Below are 12,155 nucleotides of genomic sequence, written 5' to 3'. Positions count from 1 at the left end.
CGCGCGCGCACACACACACACAGACACATACACTTTTGCTCCATCCTGACCAACGCCCCCACCTAGTGGTTTAGGCTTGCCTGCTTCTCTTTCCTTTGCTGAGGTTTCTGAGAAAGCATTGCAGTTTCCAAAATAATTAACTCGCTAGGGGAGGACATGGGTGGATGGGATGAAAGGATGGGCAAGACCCCTTGCAATGAGGTGCAAATGAAGCTCAAATTTACCCGATCGGTGCTGGGCGCTAGGGGACAGAAAAGAGAAAAGAGAAGGTTGTGCCTTTATGCCCAGCTTGGCTGCTGCAGCCTAGACTGCAGCCAGAGGATGACTTTGGAGAGTTTCCACTAAAGAAGTACCCTCGCTCTCAATACGTGCACGTGTTTCATTTTCTTCGTAACAATTAACGCTACCTGAAAGTATGTTAATTACGTATTGTTCTGTTATTACTGCCTGTCTGCCTCTTCTAGAATGCAAACTGCTTGAAAACTGGGTCTGGGTCTGCCCCACTGGCCTTTATACCCCAGATGTCTAGAAGAATTCCCAGCACAGAGGAGGCACTCGACCCCCCCACCCCCACCCCACGCTCCGCCTCTGGTTATTTTCTTAGAGATGCGTGAATCAACTGAACTTAGATTGGGGTTGTATCACCTTGGGCAAAAAAAAAAAAGTTCTTTCAAAAGATCTCAGCGACTCTTCTAAACCGAGTAGACGGGCCAGAAAATGTCCGGCTCCAAATTGAAGAATTCTCTTTAAAATACGCTAACGTTTATCCCGAGAAGTTCAATTATAAGATCGCTTATTATTGCATGCACTCTAACTGCCAAACACGGAGCTAGGCGCTTGGAACTCAGTAGTGATCACTCAGCTCCCACAGCTGAAAATACAGCGGCGCTTTCCTGGTGCTTTTCTTTGAATGTTCTCGGACTTGTCCTTCTATCTACCTGGGTTTCCCTGAGGGCTGGAGGAGGGACGGCGTGCAGAGCACCTGCTCCGGGTCATGGGATCTAGGTACTAGTACCTTGGCGCCACACGTGGCTGATACTCCGGTGTCTTTGTTGAAACCCAAGGAGACACAAGGATAGAGCTGGTGGTCTTGGTCCCAGAGGCCCCCCACCCCCTTTTTTTTTTTCCTCTCTCTCGAATTCTGAGGACCTCCTTTCGAAGCACTTCAAACTGTTTTCCAGAGGCACCCAACAGACTCGCGGCTGGAGAGGGAAGGTGGAGCGGTCGGTTTAATTTCACAGTGTGCTTCTGTTTGTGATACTTACACATTTTTGCAGGTTTTTTTTTTTTCCCCCTTCCTCCCCTCCTCTCTGCTTTCCTGTTGACTCACAGTTAAAGGGGTGGGGTTACCCTGAAAGCACAGATTCCTACAATCAGATATGAAAAATTAGTTTGCATTTGTACCCAGGGTTTCTGACTTGAATCCCGAAGTATAAAATGCAGGATGGGCCATTTCCTTCTAAGGCGATATTACTGGCGCCTCCTTCTAACTTGGGTGTGGCCCGCGAGGATGGATAAAATTCCCGAGTGGAGAGGTCAGAGCCTGGGGCTGGCTCTACCTAGCACTAGGCCGGGCCTGGGGGCGGGGTCGGGGCCTTTACTGCGGTAGGTGGGAGTCTCCTAAGGGATCTGATAAGTAGCCTAGTAAGGCGGTGCGCGTGCCCGCGGCTGAGGGTGCGGGTCTAACCCGAGGGGCCGGCAGCAAGTTGGGAAGAAGAGAGAGGCAAGCGCAGGACGCCCTCACCCTCATTCCAGCCTGAACTGCGGTGCCAGGGGCTGGTTCCGATCCGGAGAGGGGCCAGGGGGTGGAAAGTGGAGGAGAAGGCGGTAGGACCCGGCGGGAGCTTCCTTGGAGGGGAGGGAACCGGGCTGGAGGATAGGAGGGAGGGAGAGAGAAAAAGGGAAGGTGATGGGGCGCGGGCGTCGGCACTCGCCGAGCTGCCCGAGTTGCGCGGCTCTGGCGGACCGGACCTGGACTCTATAAAAGGAGCCCATCCGCTCCGCCACTCACACGCTCCTCCTGGACTGGCGTCCGCGCGTCCCTCCAGCTACCCCCAGACACCTGCCCCTTCCCCGTGAGCCCTGGGCGCCAGGTTCCCCAGACCCGTGCGCCCAGCTGCCAGGCTCCGCGCGGTGCCCGGGGGACCGAGGTGGCGCGCCGGCTGCGCGGTGCGAGGAGCCGCAGCCCGAGCCCCCAGTTCCTCCTCTGGCGACCCCCTATCTCCGCGGGGCAGCTCGCCGGAGTGGCCAGCGAGTGAGAAAAGAAGGGAGGGCAGAGCTCCGGCGCGAGGCGCGGCGCCGCGCGGTGCCCAGATTTCACCCCACCCAGCTCGGGCGGCTGCGGCCGCCGCAGAAAACTGCCCCAGCCTGGGGTAGAGGGCGGGAATGCAAGACCCGGACTCCTCGCTGGCCTGCAAGCTCTGGTCTCGACAGCTAGCAAACTCCCGCGGGTCGAGTCTGCAGAACCTGGAGCGCCCGGGTTAAGAGACTTTCAGCCCCGAGCAGTTGGGGTAAGAGATCCCACCTTGCCAATGCTCCCTCCCCAAACCAAACCACGCTTTCCACCTCTAGACGCCCCGGTGGGAGCCGGAGGGGAGTGTGGCTCTTTGGACCAGTCCTTGGCTGCCCGGGGCTGGGACGGGGCTTAGCGGGGAACGGCCGCAGACTGGGCGGCTGCGCCGCGCGCACTGGAGGTGCGGGGGACTGGCCAGCCAGCCTCGCCCTTGACCTCTCGCTTGATCTGGGAACCTGGGTGGAGGCGTAATTGAAGAACCCTCCACGGAACGGACTAGCTCCCGGGGTGGACGAGACTGCGGTCTCCTCCGCGGTCCTCTCGTCCTCATCCTCGTGCGCCCCATGCCCCAGAGCTGCGCTCCGGGGCCCCGGGCGAGGAGAGACATGGAGGCTGTGGCCGCTCAGTGTCCCCAGCCGCCGTCCGCGAGTTCCCAGCCTGGGCTTTCTCAAGCCAACCTCTCGGCTGGTCCCTCCCACAACTGCAGCGCCGCCGAGGAGTACATTTACCAGGACTTCATCGCCCTGCCCTGGAAAGTAGTCGTGGTCCTGCTGCTGGCGCTCTTCACCTTGGCCACAACGCTCTCCAACGCCTTTGTGATCGTCACTGTGTACCGGACGCGGAAGCTGCGTACCCCGGCCAACTACCTGATCGCCTCCTTGGCGGTCACCGACCTGCTGGTGTCCATCCTGGTGATGCCCATAAGCACCATGTACACGGTCACGGGCCGCTGGACGCTGGGCCAGGTGGTCTGCGACTTCTGGCTGTCGTCGGACATCACCTGTTGCACAGCCTCCATCCTGCACCTCTGCGTCATCGCCCTGGACCGCTACTGGGCCATCACGGACGCCGTGGAGTACTCGGCGAAAAGGACTCCCAAGAGGGCCGCGGTCATGATCGCGCTCGTGTGGGTCTTCTCCATCTGCATCTCGCTGCCGCCCTTCTTCTGGCGGCAGGCCAAAGCCGAGGCGATGTCGAACTGCGTGGTGAACACCGACCACGTCCTGTACACCGTCTACTCCACGGGGGGCGCTTTCTACTTCCCCACCCTGCTCCTCATCGCCCTCTATGGCCGCATCTACGTGGAAGCTCGCTCCCGGATTTTGAAACAGACGCCCAACAGAACCGGCAAGCGTCTGACCCGAGCCCAGCTGATTACCGACTCCCCCGGCTCCACGTCTTCGGTCACCTCGATTAACTCGCGGGCTCCGGAGGTACCCAGCGAATCCGGGTCTCCAGTGTACGTGAACCAAGTCAAAGTGCGCGTCTCCGACGCCCTGCTGGAGAAGAAGAAACTCATGGCCGCTAGGGAGCGCAAAGCCACCAAGACGCTGGGGATCATTTTGGGCGCGTTCATCGTGTGTTGGCTGCCCTTCTTCATCATCTCCCTGGTCATCCCGATCTGCACATCCTGCTGGTTCCACCAGGCCATCTTTGACTTCTTCACGTGGCTGGGCTATCTCAACTCACTCATCAACCCCATCATCTACACCATGTCCAACGAGGACTTCAAACAAGCTTTTCATAAACTGATAGGCTTCAAGTGCACGAACTGACTTGTTAATTACAGTGGGGTCGCCTAAGCGCCCTTCAGGGGACCAGGCTGTGGCTGGTTCCACAAGGTAGGCTGACTCTTCTTTCACTGTTACTGGGTCGGAATGAGGCTGTCTCTTTTGAGTAAGGGCTGTGGATCCTGAGAAAACCAGGACAGCCCTAAGAGAGATCTAAAGGAGAATTGTTCAAACTAAGGATAGAGCTTCCTGGCTGAGGAGAAGGCTCACTTCCTCCCTGCAAACCCGTTTCAGCACTGACCCTTCAGCAGCCCATGGCAAGGGGGCTGCAACTTTTAGAAAACCAACGATGGAGAAGGGAGCCCTGCGCTGCTTTGGTATCATGGATGAGGCCCTCTAGAACTACAGGAACTTGTAGTTCTTGTCTGCAGCCTGTCTGAGACAGAGCTACACACAACCTGACCGTACCTGAACTAGACATTAACACCCTGCCTTTCGGGCAGAACTCTGTGTTACAGCTTCCTTTAAGAACAGTTACTTTGGCATCCTTCAATCTTCATTCAGTTTTTGTTTATTTAAAACTTGGTTGGAGAAACTTGCGGATTTGGTGTGGCTTGGATAGCACAGAGAAACCTTGAAGAGTTAACAGCAAAATTCTGATGTTAAGATCTCTATTTTTATTATAATTGAAACTATATGGGATGGGTGGGTAAAAATGGGAGATGGGGAGTATTAAACGGAAAACCAACACCTATGGATTGTTTGTTTTCTGCAGATTTATAATTTTTTAATTCATATGTAGTGATTGTCAAACCACACTCCTAACAACTCAGACGAAATGTTACGTGTGCTAGTGCCAAAGTCTGCAGATTGCTTTTTTTTCCTCCTAATTTCATGTACCTGCCATTTTACACATTTAAATCCCCAGAAATGGGGGATATGATGGGTGACTCAGCCCAAGCTGCTGCTATATTTCTTATTAATGCCACTGATAGAAACTGATGAGTATGATATATATATATATATATATATATATATATATATATATATATATATAATTTGCAAGGTAAGTATTTTTAATCCCAATCGAGTGAGCCATGGAATTGAGTGAGATGAGATAGGAATAGTTCTTATACAATTAAGGAATGGGTGGCAACAGGAGGATGTATATTTTGACTTGTAAAAAAATCTTAAATGCATGAGACTTTTTTCTGCTAGTCATTTGCACTCTCCTTCCCATCTGTAATTCCTTTGTGTGCTAACATGAAAAGTAACCAAGAGAACTAGCTCCTTTCTCCAAAAGTCTTGAAAATAGTAAAACTCCTAAAACCTACGTTAAAGATAAAAACTTGTTTCCTTTCCCTTGCTATTGAAGTCTGAGTAGGAACAAAATTATTAGAAAGACAAGTAAGGGTTTTCAAAAAGCTTAGAGAAGCTAAAATTGAACTTGGTTCCTTGTGACTCATGGAACCAACCCTCAGACTTCCTGGGCAACCAGAAACTAACAAGCTTTTGAATCTTGGAAATTTGTCATTGACCTGATATTTCTATGAACATAATATCAATAGTACTTTAAATTTATCTCTGTTTCAAATTTCAAAAATACTTAGTTGTTATCTTAAATTCACTCTGAGGACTCCCTAGTACAGGGCAAGATTACGCACTAAAAGATGAAAAATGCATGCTCTAAATAAAATGGAGTAGCCCCAAAGGATTACCTGCACGGAAAACAAATGTGTCTGTGGAACATTTATTATGCCAAAGAAGATACACACTTTGTTCTTTAGAGAGCTTTCTGCAGTTGATATCTTTTGTCTGCAGAAGCAAGTTGTCTTTGTAAAATGGATTCATTCCCTGCTTGAAGCTTCCCAGTCCAGACTGTCAGACAATAGATGTATTGAGCTGAAGTACACTGCTTCCCTGCTGTGCACACCTTTACTCTGGCATAATGACTCTTGAAAATACCCTATTTAAAGGTTTACATGTAAACTAAGTAAAAAAGAAAATTTTGATCAACATTGACACCTGTCACTGGAGTAAGAGAAAATTTTAGGCATTAGATCATCCTATATTTTTGCTGTATCCCCAACGTCTGTTTGTTTTGTGTGACATTTCTCCTATGGAGAGATCAAGCTTACTACCGAGAGGACTGTGCATAGAGCACATAATTTATTTTTATGTTACTGTTTGTCTTTTGGTTAGGTATTTTCTTGGGCCTAAGAAGCAATTAAGCCAACTTCTAGGAGCCTGAGAAAGCAAAATTAATTGAAACCCATAGCCAATTACAAATGATTTCTTTATAGGGCATGGGCAATGATTTTGTCCTCGTATTAACAAAATGTGGTCAATGTAGTCAAATGGGTTGTTTGCCATTTTTAGATGACCTACCTAAATTTTTGCTTGACTCCTTTGCTGAATTGACTGGATTGGGGGCATACTGTATGAAATAGAAGCTTGCAAACCCTTGTAGTTATAAGAAATCTAGACACCTCATCCAGCATTGCACATGGTTATGCAAAGTGTATTATTCATCCCAGGGGTATGTAGTTAAGACTATTAAGCTTCTTTTCAGTTACTGCTGCCTATAGCATAGATTGTTTCATAAACTAGACATATGACTTTTTGCAGAACATTATATGGGAGATGGAAATATTTAACTTACATAGAATTGAAAATATATTTTCATTGGCTGTGGTAACAAATAACATTTTCCATATTGTTGAATTGCACAAATTTTCACAAAAATATATGAATGTATGCTCCTCCCCAAATGCCAATATTGTCTTGTGTTTCTAGGAATTTTAGAGTTTCCTTTTTAAAAATGGACACTGTACCTATGAATGAATGGTTATTGACCTCAACAAATTTCCTACACAACAATATTCTTCACTGTTCCTGTCTATTATCTTAGTTTTATCTTCTTGATCCAGGAAACACTGAGAGGACTATAATTTACTCAAGCAGCAAAATTTCAGATTATGTGCATTTGATGGAGTTACTGTGACTGCAAATTGCCTTTTCCACCTTTCAAAAATGTGTTAATTGGAAGTGAAATTTAGGAAAATAATGAAATAAAAGTCCTTTTGTGTTCTACAGTGCTTTGGGGAGTAATTCGATGATTATGGAAAGATTGCTTCATTGGATTCTGGGTTGCATTTAGGAACTTGAGCCTTCAAGAGAGACTAATTGATGATGAATGATACTGCGGTGGACTGGCAAGTATAGCCACAATGTGTGGGATTTAGTTTATACCTGTAGGAAGAATTTAAAAGGAATTAGACACAGTCTGCAGAGTGTTTAAGTCAATTCCATGATCCCAGGTGTTTTCCAGATCAGCATTCTTAGAAGGAATGTTTAGTCTTCAGGATGGAGAACGAGATTCCAAGGCAGTACATGGTACTTCAAATATAGAAAACAGAAAAGGAGATGCTGAGTTAGAAGCAGGCTTGGGGGGGAGACCTAAGAGGAGGAGACCAAGCATCAGAATACAGACAGAAAATAAAACTTTTGGAATCAGAAAGCTCTAGGTTTGAATTGCAAATAGAGCATGTTATTGCTGTGTGGTTCTCCTCAAATGCAGCCTACCTGTGATTTGTTGCAAAGGCTTAGAGCCTATACACATCGAGCATTTATCAAGATCCCTGACACTTTTTATCGCTCAGCAGATGGTACTTCCTCTCTAGCAGTTATTTTGTCATTGCCCTTTTTGTGGATGTAGGACACCTGCAGCAGAGAAAAACTTGAAAGCTTTTTGAGAGAGGCTGGACTGGAGAAAATCAAACTAGCCCAAATGGAAGATACCTGGCTAAACTAGAAGCAACTGAGGCTTGGAACTTTTCACGCTTATCCTCTGGGCTGGCAACGCACAGCCAAGAGGCCAAAAGAGAGCAGGAGAGATGGTTTGCGGTGGCTCTCCTGGCCAAGAGGAAATTGCCAAGTATTTCATTTCCTGTAGCATAATCTCGTTGATTTTTAAACCCTCTTTCCTCTTCCTTGTCTAGAGATTTCCTATTGTTTCCTAGTGTCCAAAGGCCCTCATCACATTCATATCTTCTCTCAGCGCCTCATTTTCCACTTCTCTGCTTTTTTCTTACCTGTGCAAAGCCGTGATAACCAATGATAAAGTGTTGATCTCATACGGCTCTTATTTTAGCTGTGATGGACTGATTAGACATCCCTGAGTTTTTATATTATAACCAAAGAAAATTTTTTACCTAAATGAATGAAAAAAAAAAAAAAAAGCTTTCAACGTGGGGCACCTTCTTGGGTTTTCAGATGAGAAGAGGCTGATAGGAGAAGGATGTGAGAAATTATGGCTCTAAATCCTTTCTCGAAAAAAAAAAAAAAACCAAACAAACCCAAAAAAAAAAAAAAAAAAAAAAAAAAAAAACCTGTGCTTGAACCGTCCACCAGGGGGCAGAGCGCCCCCGAGTTGTGCGGAGGCCACAGGTGCTCAGCTCTTACAACTGGACTCCCTCTTCCAAGACACTGCAAATGGTGTCAGCTTCCCTAGGCTCCGTGAACATGGAGATCCATGAACCATGGGAGGTGGGGTTTATCATTTATTTTAAAAGAGAAGCTTTTTCAGAGCTGCAAACTCAGGCAGAGGATCCCTATAATAAAACTAAAGGTGTTCTTCATATTTACAAACTTATTTTCTTATTCTCCACTTGTCCTAAAAAAATGCTACAACTTTAGTGTTTTAAAACATTGTGACCTTTGATTATTGTGCCATCAAGTGAAGTCAGAGATTAGAATACAAAGAATTTACATACAAAATAGAGAGAGCTACTTATTTACAACTTATCTTTGTCATGATTTTTCACATCATGCGGCCTCTGCTGCTAAGGCGTGTCAGTCGTGTCCGACTCTGTGTGACCCCATAGACGGCAGCCCACCAGGCTCCTCTGTCCCTGGGATTCTTCAGGCAAGAATACTGGAGTAGCTTGCCATTTCCTTCTCCAATTTTCACATCATAGTTTCCTTTTTTCCTTTCAAAATGTCATTGGCTTGAAGTTAATAGATCCATAGTTCAAAGGTAGAACACTACCATTTACCATTTAAAGAGAACATTGTTTTTTTTTTTTTTTCACTGAAATAAGGTGTATTTGTATGTCAGTTTTTCCCAGGAGTCAGACTTTCAAGTCTGTGTAATTTTGGCATTTACTTTAAAAACAGGCATATATAAATGTGAGTACAATCTTCTGTATCACAAAATAAATTTCTGTGTCAGAAAACTGACCATATATAATGAGAAAGCCAGTGAGGTTATATCATTGCCATTTTCCTTAACTGTTACTCCCTGCATTTTCACTGTCCCCAGTGGGGAGTTTTCTATGTGCCATTTCACACATCCGTCAGTTAAATAAGACGTTCAAAGTCAACATTCACATCTTAGGATTAAACTAGGATTTCCAGCGATCCCTGAGAGAGACCTAGTCCCTAGAATTGGGCCAGCTGACAGAGATTGTCTTAACACTCTTCCTAGTATAGTGTGTAAAAGAAAATGTCCATTTCTTCTTATTTGCACATATTTCAAAAGATAGGAGGAAGGAAAAAAAGCAGCTAGAAACTCGTTTCAAAACAGCAAACTGGAAATCTATATTACAAGAATGATCTTATAATATTTCTTGTACCTAAAGTGAACAGATGGCGATATAGGGAGCCATTTATGGCAAATGCTTAAAAGAATCTACACATGGCTTGTTCAAATGATGCACAAAGGCATGACTCACACCCTCCCTAACGCTGTGGGAACATTTCACACATTAGCCTCCGACTGGTCATCTCACGTTGGAATGACCGACTGAGATTTCGGGATAGCTCTTGCTCACAAATGTGGTGATGGGACTACGGTGATAAGGCAGCCCACAAAGGGTAGGTCACTTGGTCCAGAGGCGGTGCGCGGGGTATTTTTGTCAACACACCTGGTTGTCTCTTGTAATACACGCTTGTGCTTACTCTCAGTCATGTCTGACTCTTTGCAACCCTATGGACTGTAGCCTGCCAGGCTTTTCTGTCTATGGGATTCTTCAGGCAAGAGTACTGGAGTGGGTTGCCATTTCCTCCACCAAGGGATCTTCCTGGCTCAGGGATCGAACCCATGTCTCTTGCGTTTCCTCATGTTCTAATCCAGTTTGGGAAAGGGAGTATAGATTCACAGCTCGCCCTGTGACTTGCCAGCCCATTCTTGGCTCATTGAATATTCTCAATGTGTTCAACACTAGGCTGGTCTAATTTTGTGGAGAAGCACTTGTGTGGTTCTTCGTCGTTTTACCCCAATAGTGCCCAGCTTTAAGGTCCTAGACTCCCCTTTCTTTTCTCCTTTTTCTCAGAGGCTTTCCCACGGAGTATAGCATGTTGGGATAATCACACATGGGGAGTTTAGAGCTGGTTGGCCTGAAGGCCCCTAACACTTGGTTGATTTAAAATGCAAGAGCAAGTGTTTGAAATCAGGAAAATGAGTTTAAATGCATTTTTGGCAACCACAAGCAAGTTCCTCTACAAATGTAATCTTACACACCTTTATGTTTGCAGGTAAAAGTTGAAGGGAAAATGCAATTGTTTTCACCCTTTGGTCCATATTTCGTTTATCAGGAGAGCTTTAAAAAGAACTTTGTTTAGACCCTGTCTCAGACTAATTAAATTATGTTATCTGGAGCAAGGCCTGATAGTTTTATTTAAAACATTTTCTCTGGGTGACTCTAATGTGTGACCAGGGTGAGATCCACTGAGAATATGTATACACAGTTCTTATAGCAATGTTTGCACATGCAGGATCTTTGGGTGTGAAGGGGGTCCCTGAATAATATGGAAAGTCAAGTAGATTTGGCCTTTCACAGTTGTGCTTCTTGAAATTTAATGCTCATGTGAATCACCTGGGGACTTGGTTGAAATGCAGATTCTGATTCAGTAGGTCTATGGAGCAGCCTGAGATGATGCATTTCTGACAAGTGGTCAGGTCAGGAAACACCAATGATGCTCACCCATGGACCACACTTTGAGTACAACAGCTTAGTGACAGAGTATCTATTGTTTCCTAAAGGTGGATATATATATACACGTGTGCATACACACACACACACACACACACACACACGTATATCAATGTTAAACTAACAGATGAGAAAATGTATTGTTTTAAAGTACAATGCACTATGTTTTCTTGACTTGTTTACATTGTATTCATGTCTCAGCTTCAGAAGTTGTGAAATACTTCCTCTTACATGCTTTCTCCCAGATGCTTCAAATCCTGTCTACCCTAAAACAAACAGCTTACTTCTGGATCTGAATCAGCAAAGCCTGACTCTCAGATTCAGTCCTTTGTTTTTACATGACTTCCAAATAAGGGCTTTGTCTTTTGTTAAAAAAACAGTTAATTAAAAATACAAAGCAAATGATAAAACAACAATTAAAAGAAAAAAATAACAATTGTGAGCATGTGGAAGGCAGCACAATTTCCTTGTAATCTGTTTCACTTAGTAAACCCACTTGGATTCCATCTGTTAATACACCCAAATACACATACACACACACCATACATACACTTATAGCCAGGAAACACACCATGCCCCCTGACCTCTTCCAAGGGAATTGGTATGGATAAAAATGTACATTTAAACTGTTGGATTTGGCAGTATTAAATATAAATGCTTTGACTGTGATGAGTAATGCATGGCAGGAGGTATTTCCCTTTTATGGAAAGTTACTGAGAAATACATATGTCAAAAACTTGGGTACTTGAGACGTATGCCTATTTTTACATGGAGTCAAATTTCAGAGTGAAAAGTAAATTCAGGCAAGTAAGAGGATATTTTCAGGTGTTAGCATTTTTTTCTCTTAATATAGATAAAACTTCTAAATTAATACTATATTTTCTCTGTTTCTTAATTGGATGTATTATTAGCAAAGTCCTTCTTTGCCAAGAGTTTCCATTCTTTCCCTCTCCTGTCTGTATCTCCACCTTCCTCCCACCCCCAGAATTCTAAAACATTACCACAAACAACAAACCCCGGTAAATCCTGGAGACAGAAACTTGGTAGTCACAAAACTGACTTAAAACCAAAACAGTTAGACTAGATATAAAAGAAAAAAATTGCTTTCATCAAGTAGCTACCGGAGAAGGCAATGGC

General features: G+C 45.4%; 1 protein-coding gene across 1 annotated transcript; it reads left to right on the top strand.

Moving 5' to 3' along the window:
- The first annotated feature begins 2,739 nt into the window (after window positions 1-2,739).
- Window positions 2,740-7,118, top strand: HTR1B (5-hydroxytryptamine receptor 1B). The gene has a single exon (XM_061131660.1). The coding sequence runs from the start codon at window positions 2,857-2,859 to the stop codon at window positions 4,066-4,068; it is 1,212 nt and encodes a 403-aa protein (XP_060987643.1). The 5' UTR covers window positions 2,740-2,856; the 3' UTR covers window positions 4,069-7,118.
- The last annotated feature ends 5,037 nt before the right edge of the window (window positions 7,119-12,155 follow it).

Source organism: Dama dama, chromosome 28 (genome assembly GCF_033118175.1).
Source record: "Dama dama isolate Ldn47 chromosome 28, ASM3311817v1, whole genome shotgun sequence".
Classification (NCBI taxonomy): domain Eukaryota; kingdom Metazoa; phylum Chordata; class Mammalia; order Artiodactyla; family Cervidae; genus Dama; species Dama dama.
Note: the sequence above shows the minus strand (reverse complement) of the source record. Positions and strands in the feature narration are given on the sequence as shown.